Source organism: Carica papaya, chromosome 8 (assembly GCF_054855325.1).
Source record: "Carica papaya isolate Zhongbai chromosome 8, ASM5485532v1, whole genome shotgun sequence".
NCBI classification, from domain to species: Eukaryota; Viridiplantae; Streptophyta; class Magnoliopsida; order Brassicales; family Caricaceae; genus Carica; species Carica papaya.
Genome location: NC_142316.1, coordinates 33,526,610 through 33,537,114, shown reverse-complemented (window position 1 = coordinate 33,537,114; position 10,505 = coordinate 33,526,610). Strand labels below are relative to the sequence as shown.

At 36.2% G+C, this 10,505-nt stretch overlaps 2 protein-coding genes across 2 annotated transcripts; both read left to right on the top strand.

Annotated features, from left to right (window-relative positions):
• The first annotated feature begins 3,004 nt into the window (after nt 1-3,004).
• On the top strand, nt 3,005-4,207 carry LOC110810624 (hydroxyproline-rich glycoprotein family protein). Its single transcript, XM_022036846.2, has one exon. The coding sequence runs from the start codon at nt 3,096-3,098 to the stop codon at nt 3,981-3,983; it is 888 nt and encodes a 295-aa protein (XP_021892538.2). The 5' UTR covers nt 3,005-3,095; the 3' UTR covers nt 3,984-4,207.
• A 285-nt stretch (nt 4,208-4,492) lies between these two features.
• LOC110810559 (NDR1/HIN1-like protein 26) lies at nt 4,493-5,275 on the top strand. Its single transcript, XM_022036749.1, has one exon. It carries the CDS (start codon nt 4,493-4,495, stop codon nt 5,273-5,275), a length of 783 nt encoding a protein of 260 aa, XP_021892441.1.
• The last annotated feature ends 5,230 nt before the right edge of the window (nt 5,276-10,505 follow it).

Sequence of the window (10,505 nt, the reverse complement as noted above, 5' to 3'; positions counted from 1 at the left end):
CGTCGGCGATAGACCAGGTTCGCGGGCTGGTGAGTTCTTCGATGGAGGTGAGCTTCGGGATTCAGAAATTGGAACCGACGACGTTGCACATATACACGGCGGAGGTGACGGTGGTTTACGGGCGGAGAACAGGTCTAGCGAGATCGTTCGAACCGGCGGCACTCAGGATAGAGACGTGGCAGACTGAGGCAGAGCTGAAGATGGAGCTGGACATGAACGCGTTTGATGGTGTGGACGTGGCGGAGAAGATTATCAGAGATTATAGAAAGAATAAAACAAGGAGGGTGGGGGTGTTACTGCTTCTGCAAATTCAATCCAGCTTTTCGACTGGTGGATGGAGAATGGCGAATAGAAACTATGACATTGACTGCGGATATAACGAGCTTGTCTTTAATGGTAGCAATGCTAGATTAGTGAATCCCGATCATGATTGTACAGTTTACGAAAAAATATCTTGACATATATATATATATGTATATGTATTTGAGTAGATATGTTTTGGTACGTATATAAACATAAAGAACAGAATATTAGAAATAAATAAATAAATCTTTTGATTTTTTTTTAAAAAATAGATATAATTATAAAGAAATTATAAAAATTTTCAGACAAAAAATTTATAGGAGTATTTATCAACCATTTTAGTGAAAGTTATTTAAAATTTAAAATATATTATTTTAATTATATGTTAAATTGTATATGCTATTAAATTTTTAAAAAATTATTCTAAACATAACCTTAATGCTTAAACTAAATTGAATCCTTCATGATTTTAATTCGGTATTTACGTTATCATTTAAATAATATACGACATCAATTCATCTAAGTTTATATTTTTAATCACAAGAAAATTAATTAAGGAGCATAATGCAAATTAAATTTAATGATGACTTGAATTTTAATTTTGAATGTGAAGTTATTATATAAAAATCACTTGTAGCAGTAGTAGTATGTTCTATATTGATACGGCATCGTTTGGAACAAGAACAAGTGGTGGGTACTCAATTTGCCCGTCTTGACACCAATTTCCAGCTTTTTTTTTTCGTAAATTAAGAAAAAAATAAGAGTTTAATTATGAAATAACAAAAAAAACAAAATAATAAATTCCAGCAATTTACGACTACGTCGTTTCGTTTTTCGTTTTTTTCTCAACTTATCAACTTTTTTTTTTCTTTTAATTAATTTGCATTACGTTATGATTCATGCAGTACTCCAAATTTCAAGCCAATGACGATGACAATGGCGTCTTCAGATCAGCAAAGCAAAAAAGGCTATAGGTCGTCTTCTCCGCTGGCGCCGGATACCGAGAACCCGAGTTGTTCCAAACAAATTCCGACGACAGCCGCCGACTTTACGGTGACGAATCTTCCTCGGCCGACGACGGTTGTCGTATTAGCTTCTGTGGGTCTATTCGTTTTCTTCGCTGTGTACTCTTTATTCTTTTACTTTCCAGAGTCTCCGGGTTTCACATTGGCTTCGGTTTCAATCGAGGGTCTGAACTCGTCGGCGATAGACAGGAATTACGGCCTGGTGAAATCTTCGATGCAGGCGAGCTTCAAGATTTGGAAAGGGGAAACGGCGGAGTTTCACATAGACAGAGCGGAGGTGACGGTGGCTTACGGGAGGAAGGTACGTCTAGCGAAATCGTTTCAGCCGGCAAAATTGAGGATGGGGACGTGGGATAGAGAGGCAGAACTGAAGATGGAGCTGGACATGAGCGCGTTTAAAGATGTGAGTGTGGCGAAGAAGATGATCGGAGATTACAGAAAGAATAAAAGAAGGACGGTGGGGATCCAATTGCTATTGCGAATTCGATCGAGGTTTTCGACTGGTGGAGGGAGAATGAAGATTATAAATTATTATGTTTTCTGCCTCAATGTCAATCTTGTCTTCGAGGGTAGCAATGGTAGATTAACGTCTCCCGATCCTATTTGTAAAGTTCACGAAGAGCGTTTGTTTTGACATATGTGTGTGTATATATATATACACACACATTTAAGTAAATATGTTTTGAAACACATATATATATATATATATATATGTAAAGAAAAATACATGATAAAACAATATTTGATACATTTAGAAAGAAATTATAAAATTTTTAGACATAGTTTATTTGAGTATTTATCGACTAGTTTTGTGAATAAATTATTTTGTTAGTGAATTATTTGTGTGATAAGTAAATATTTTGGTGAAATTATATTTTAAAACTCAATAGTTAAGTTATATATCGAAAAATTCCGAAATTTTATGTGAAATTTATTCCGAAATTTATTTTTTTTTTCAAATTAGAAAATCATGAAAATTATACTTTAAAATAATAAAATTATGAAAATTATACTTAGTTGATGCCAAATAAATAATTGTGATGATAATGTGAGTTGATTATGTATTTAATAAAAATAATTTTATATTAATGACGGAGGATTTATTTCTATTACAATTTATTTTTTATATAAAATATATATTTATTAATTATGCTATATACAGACATTAATTATAATATTATAAAAATAATTTTTAAATAAAAATATGTAGAAAAACACAATTTAATTGGAAACTACTATTTTTGTACATATTTGTTTTAATGTGTTATTTAATAGTTTGATATATTTAATATATATATATATATGTACATGGAGGGGCGGGTGTTTCAACTTTATAGAAAGAAAAAAATCATGTAATTATCCTATTTATAATCACAAAAAATTTAATTAATAAGCATGATGCAAATTTTATTAATTATTACGTCAATTTTAATTTTCAACGTGAGATTATTATTGGAAACAAGAACAAGGGCAGAAAGCAAATTGTTTTTATATTTGAATTTCATTCTAATTATATTTTGCAAATTTAAATATGGAACTGGTAAATGGCAAATAAATTATTATAAAAAAATAAAATGATTAATTTTTAAAAAATAAATAATTATTTATTTAATTAACGGTTTTATGCTTCTAACAAACGGTTCTTAGTTGGCCAGCTTTTATTTTTACATTTTCCTACATGTTTTCCTTTCTCTTCCCCCAAACAGACTCTCTCCCTCCGTTTTTCTTAGAAAAAATCACAGAGACCGAGAGAGAGAGGAAACCTCCATGTCTTCTCTTCCCGACCAAGATAATCAACCCAAGAGAGATCACTCTGGTCAGTCCTCCGACCCCGACAATCCCTCCGTTTCGCCGCCTGCTCCCCCTCATCCTCCGGTCGTTGGTTACCCACCAACCTCCGGTTACCCTCCTCCTTCCGGTTATCCACCGTCGTCGGGTTACCCACCACCATATCCGGGCTATCCAAATGGTTACCACCAATATCCATATGCCCAAGCTCCACCTGCCGCGTATTACGGGGTCCAACACTACCCGACCCAACAACCAGGACTCCGTAGAAGCTCCGGCTTTCTCCGCGGCGTTTTCACGGTGCTAATCATAACTGTCGTCTTCCTCTGCCTGTCCAGCATTATCACATGGCTGGTTTTACGCCCCCAGGTTCCGCAGTTCCACGTCACGACATTCTCCGTCTCGAAGTTCAACGTGTCAGGACCGACGTTCACGGCCAATTGGGACGTGAACGTTAAGGTGATCAACCCGAACTCAAAGCTCAAAGTGTTTTTGGATCAAATCCAGGGGTTCACGTTCCAAGAAGACGACGACGACCATTTCCTATCGACGGCGTTTATGTCGCCGCTATTGTTGGAAACGAAGGAGGAGGCATTGATGCATGCGAATCTGTCAACGGGAAACCCGGATCAGCCGATGGTCGGCAGCTGGGTGGTGGAGGAAATGAGGAAGAAGAGAGCGGAGGGAACGGTGTCGTTTACTTTCAGGATGATGGTGTGGTCGACGCTCAAGTCCGGCGATTGGTGGACACGCCACCTTGGCATGAAGGTGTATTGCGAGCACCTGGTGGTTAGGTTCGCGTCAGCCGCCGCTACCGACGGAGCCATTGAAGCTGGAAAGCCGGTGCCTTGTGCGGTTTATATGTGAGAACGGTGATTGATGATGAGTCATTACTCTCATCGCCATTTCAACAAGACAAAAGCCATGATTTCCATTGGCTGTCTTCTGTTTTTTCCTTGATTGAAATATAAATGATAGATTATAGTGGTGATTAATTTGGAATTACCGGAGGAATTTATTAATTTTGTTTTGTTTGTAGAGATTATAATAAATTAATTCTCTTACTCAAAAAAAAAAAAAAAAAAAACAAATGTTGATCGAAAGTGTAAAAAATAATTCCTAAACGACACCGTATGGAGAAACCTTAAAAAATAGAAATTAATTTCTTAACGCGGTATACGCCGTATGCGCGTTATCTCGAGGGACAATTTCTCCTGAATTTACGCATAAATTCTCCACACGAGATGCTGCCACGTGTACAAAGCCGTGTATAACTACAGACAAACTGGCTTCTGCACCAACTAGTTTTCAACACAAACGCACTCGTTGGGTCTAAATATCCTTCTCTGTAATTTCTTCTTCGCACGTTATCCGCAATGTCCACGTCAGCAGGAGCCGAAGACAAGACGGTCACCGGCTACCCGGCTCAGCCGGGTCAAGTAGCATCCGGCTATCCTGCGGCCACCGCTTATCCGTATGCAGCCCCGCAGCCACCGCCTCCACAACCCTACGTCTTCCACCAACACCACCACCCGGGACCCACCTACTACGCTCAGAGTAATTACAACCAGCGGCGCCCTTTCATGCGCACCTTTCTCTGCCGTCTGATCGTCGCGTTCATCGTGGTCATCTGTCTCATGGGCCTTATATCTTTCATCACCTGGCTCGTACTCAGGCCACGCCTTCCCGAGTTCCGCGTCGACTCTGCCTCAGTCCCAAAACTCAATTCCACTCGCTCCGAGCTATCCGGCACCTGGGTCGTCTCTCTTCTCGTCAAAAACCCTAACAGCAAGCTCTCTGTTACTTATGACCGCCTCCAGGCCTATGTATTCTACGGGGAAGAGGTTCAATTGGGATCTACTCAGTTGCCTCCGTTCTCCCAAGGAAAGGGGAATGAATCGTCCGTTCAGTTCCAACTCAATGTGATGAGCGAGTACGTCGGTGAAGATGTAGTCAATTCGATAAACAAGGAAAGGAATCGTGGGCTTGTGAATTTTGGGGTTAATGTCTATGCCTTGGTTAGGTTTAGGACTGGAGTTTGGAGAATGAGACAGCATCTGATGAGGGTTTATTGCAACCCCGTGGGGATCGGTTTCTCCGGTAATAATGGGACAGGAACTTTGGTGGCTCAATCGAGGCAGTGCGAGGTTGATCTTTGAGTTGCAAACGGTAGTATGTATATTGACCCTTTTATAATTTCTGTAAGATGATGATCGATATTGTTTCCAATTTGGTACTAAAACTAATAAAAGGGAAGAAATTTTATTTTGCTATGCGGTTGATTCAATTTTGTCGGTGTAGTGATTTTTCTTCAAGAATTTGGCTGTGGTTCTGCTTAATTTGATCTGAATCACCTATGATGGGAATCTGCGTTAATAATATGGTGATAACCTAGTAATATAGGACATTGAACAAGAGTGGAATAAGCAGAGCATGTAGGGGTAGGTTTGCCTGGTTCTGCTTTGATTTTCTTTTTTGCCATTTATCGTGATAAAAGCTCAAAATTCTTCGTTCTATAAATTAACACAGAGTGGAGTTTGTCCAGTTGTTAATCAAATATGAAATCATGACTACATTCTACTTCTAAGTAATTGAGTTCTGGAGAATTAAAATATCATAGGTATTAACCAAACAATACGTTAATGTTGCTTTGATTGGTTGGTTTCAGTTTAGGCTTCCCCTAGTCAATACAGTATTCATGAGACTAATATCCATTTTCAGGAGCCGCTTCATCGGCTTTACTTTGAAACCTAACCAGCTGCGGGTTAAGAATCCCATTTAGGATTATGAACTTTTATAATAATTAGGCCTTTGATTTATTCTGGCTATTCATTGGAGCGTTAATCTACCAGAGAATCTGTACTCTGGATTGATTTTCTACTATTCACATGGCATGTAATGCAGTCCCGAAACCTGTCTCAGTCCCTAGCCCTCAGTTCCTCCTTGAGCTGTGATTTCAATGAAATGAGATGTGATGTTGTTTTGACAGGTTCACCATATCCTCCTTGAGCTGAGATTATGAACAAATTACTATCTCTTTTATTCCCCAAGAAACATATGTTTGTGATCTCGTGTTTTGATTCTATTTTGTCTTCTTGCATGCACCTCGACTATTGATGTAGGATGCAACATGCAGAACAATATTTCATACAAACTGTATATTGTCTTTCTCAGTTGACTTTGGTGTTCAAGAACTGTTGAAGATTTTAAGGTTCTTTTTGATGAATGAAAACTTTTGCTAGTTTTTATTTTTTTGAATTTATATCTTATTGTATTTATGAAACATATAAGTTAGTCAAGAATGAAGAGAATAATAGTAAAAAATAACGATAGAGTTAGAAATTTTACAATGTCATTTTTAGTATTCTTTAGAAAACTTTATTCCATAAGGAACAAGGATTATGTGGTAGAGGGTTATTGAGGTAAAATATAGCACAGTGGAGAGGATTTGGTATCCTAGAGGAGTAACTAGATCGCTTGGGACAGGGGCTTAGAAAAGATATGTGTGGGAAGAGAGAAGTTTCATAAATGCATCTGGTGGAGAGTCAGAAATGGGGAGAGAATCAGTTTTTGGTTGAACTTTTGTCTCGGAGAGGAAGTGCTTAAAGAAAGATTCTCACATATCTTTGCGATTGCATGTTACAAGGATATGTTCTAAGGAGTCTTTTACAGAAGTTGGGGATGGTAAGGGATGGAATGTGGAGGTTCAAAGGAATTTTAGTGACTTGGAAATAAATGATTATGAGTTTGCATTGAACTTACTGTCCCCCGTATCCTTGAATGAGGGGGATGATTAACCGGTTTGGATCCTTAATTGAAAAGGGACCTTTATGTCAGATCATTTCATAAATACTTGATCAAGAATGAATCAGTGGAGAACAAGTTCTCGTTCTGGCAAATATAGAAAGCGAATGCTCTCCCTAAAATCGTGTTTTTCGTATGGGAAGCAAGTCGTGAATACATTATAACAATGACAAATTGGTGAGAATGGGAAAGATTCTAGTGGGTGGGTGATATCTTAGTAAGAGAGCGGAAGAGAGTTACAATCATATTTTACTTCGTTGTCCCATAATGTATAAACTATGGTATATGGTGTATTGGATGTTGGGCATCAGTTGGATAATGGCGGACAATGTTAGGAAGGAGCTATGGGCTTAGAAGGATGTAAGCGGTAGAAAAAAATATTTAGGACTTATATCTTTTACTATCTTTTGGGTAATATGGAAGAAAAGGACTACAAGAGTTTTGAAAGAGCAGAAGAGGATGTTAATAGGGTTAGAACTAGGTGGTATCAAACATTTGATTTAGTGGTCATGTAATTCTTTGTATTTCATGGAAGATTTAGGTAACCTTGTTGCTTGTATGATTGATGTGTAAATTATCTTTTGTACATGGGTTGGCACTCCTTTGGTGCTTATAATTATACCCATTAATTTCAAAAAAAAAAAAAAATCTACTCTTACATATTTTTATGAACAAGTACATGTATGAACATAAATTTCAAAAATGAAAACTAGAAAGTCTTTTCATGCACCAAATGGAGTCTAGGTTTCTGCATTCTCATTCTTTTTGCTCTCTGGATATTAGAATATATTATGAATTCCCTTAAAATTGTACTGAAATCCAATGCTTAAGATATCTTGAAAGTTTATACATGAGGAGTTGGAATTTTAGTACCTTGTGTTGATTACTTCTTCTGCTATCATCTTCTTTCTTGATCAATCTGGGAGGAGAAGAGCATCTGATATAAATGCTCGAGAAGTTAGGTAATAAATAAAAAAAATTTCTTCATGTCTTGCTGCAAATCAGTAGCAATTTTAGCTATCAACTTCCGAGTATGTTGTTTTAGTAGAAATATCTCAGGATTGGGAATCAATTTATTCATCATTCTTTTTTCTTACTAGAGCTATGCAATTCAGCAAGGTTGAGGGGATCCGTGTTTGTAATCAAACATGTGTTCTAGCTTAGGACTTTGGAACCTTGCTGATGCCCATTGAGTTCTTTGTCTCTGGTTAAAGAGTCCACAAACTTCATACTAAAGCTTTATAAAAGTCTCATAAAAGTATATCCTTTATTGAAATAAAAATTATAGAGTATCACTAAATATAAACACCAAGGGGGTGCAAACCCATATACAAAAAATATTTACATATCAATAAGGATATCTATCACATCACCAAAATCCTCAATGGAGTATAAAGGTTGATCCATAACAAAAACTTTTAGGGTCTGGAACCATCTTGTTCCAATCTTATCACCTCTTCAACCCCATCGAATGTTCTCCTATTTCTTTTTTTTTTTTTTCATATAACTCAAAAGATTGCTAACGGAATTAGCTTCAATTGTTTTTTTTTACCAATAATACCCTTCTATACCCAAATTTTATCTCTAACATTATCAGTTATAACTCAACTGTAACCCAAGGTCCCACAAGCCACTGCCCATAAACCATATTCTATGGGACACTGAAGTAGAATACGGTCACAGGTCCCGTAAAAGTAGATAGTAATGACTCACATGTACGGAAACTAAATATCAATGAAGCCCACAAGATCTTGAATAAAACAGGTTAGGGGTTGGAACCAACGATTCTAATTTTATTAAAGACAGTTGAATATAAAGGATGAATAAAAAAAATCAGTTTGATGATATGAGAATTATCAAAGAAAAAGCTAAAAGTTACAATTACTGCTCTAGCGGATGACAATCTAATAGTTTTGATTAGGATGTATGTTAGGGATTCCTTGAGAAAAAAGAAAAAATTAGAATGTGTGATAAGATAGACACTCTTTTATATGTTTCAAATATATTTTTCTTTGTATTTCTCTTTTGTTTACTGCCATGCTTAGAGATGGACTTCTCTGTATATAGACGTGATCAATAAATGAATGGAACTACGGAGTGAATTTTTGTTCTAAAAGCTTTTTACATATATGTATGATGTATAGAAAACGAGGATAGAAGCCATATATAATCTTTTCTCCTTATCATAGTCAATGTATATGAGTTATTAGCTAGCTTGAACTAATTTGTTGACTCTACTATGCTTTGTGATTGATCATTCAGTTTAACTTTAAAAAACCTAACTTGACAATTAAAGTCTATTGTACTTAAACTATCAGTAGTGGAATCAGTGAAAATGATCAGAGTTCAAGTGATGATGTTGGTCAGGATCCTTTTAGATCCTACTTTCTGAAATGTCTTCATGGAACATAGATCCCAGATTACTGTAGAGTCTAATGATTTCTTCTATGATCATCGTTTGCAGATTTCATATAAAATTTTGTCGTAATATTTTTAACGTGATTGTGAACATTTATTTGTATTGAATAGAACCATTCTTATTTTGATTATCATGTGGTTCATACCTGCTCTTCTTTGTTGTAAGATTCATGTTAGTATAATTTTCTTGTGTCTTGTGTTGTGATGAGAGTAAGTGTAAAAGGATTCTATCAAAAAAATAATTCTAATTCCCTCACAAGTTCCTGCAATTTTTTTAAATTGTATCAAGTTCAATCAGGCTCTCATCTCCTCTAAACTTTTCTGATTTGAGACATGATTGCTATAGATTGCAAATTCAAGTACTCGAAGTTGGAGATGAGGGACCTCTATGCGATTTATTCTTTTATTTTCCTGAACTTGAAATGAGTGTCAGGTGAAACGCCATCCGACTATTTTATCCTCTTAAACACCTCAGTTACATTAGTCACATATTTTCCTGCCAACATCTTTTCTTTGACATGCTACCCGTGAATCATCAAATACATTGATCTGGTTTTGTTTTTGCATTGTTGGGTTTGATTCTTTTCTAGTTTTACATGATGTATTGTAGTAGAGTGAGTTATCAAGTTGTCCTATTATAATGTGGAGACCGTATCATATTTATAATTTTTTATGGCATTTTATTGTGTTTGTGAACCAACAAAGACATTTAAAATAAAAATACATCTGAAAAGCCAGCCGAAAAATTTGCATTTTGGCCTTGATTTGTTCGACCTTGCATATTTCCATCGATCTACACACCTTAGCTTTCTTGGTTCTTACAGACTGGTTGGTCGGTCGGCCATCTTCAACTTGCAAACATATTTGCAGTGGTTGAACTTAAAGGCAGAATAGAGAATATTGGAAACATGAACGGTGAAGGAACTGTTTGGGTGCATATGTTAGGATAAGGCTTAGAATGGACAATGTTTTTACCCACAAAATTGTTGTATTGAGCAAGTAGAATATAAGAGACAAACATGAATCATATTTGTCTCTTGTTTTTTTTTTTCTATGTTTTTAATTATTATTATTATTATTTTATATAACAGTCATATAAGCCATATAACCTTGCCTAACCATGCTTATGCATGTTATGATATGAACATGATAAGATTCCAATGTTGA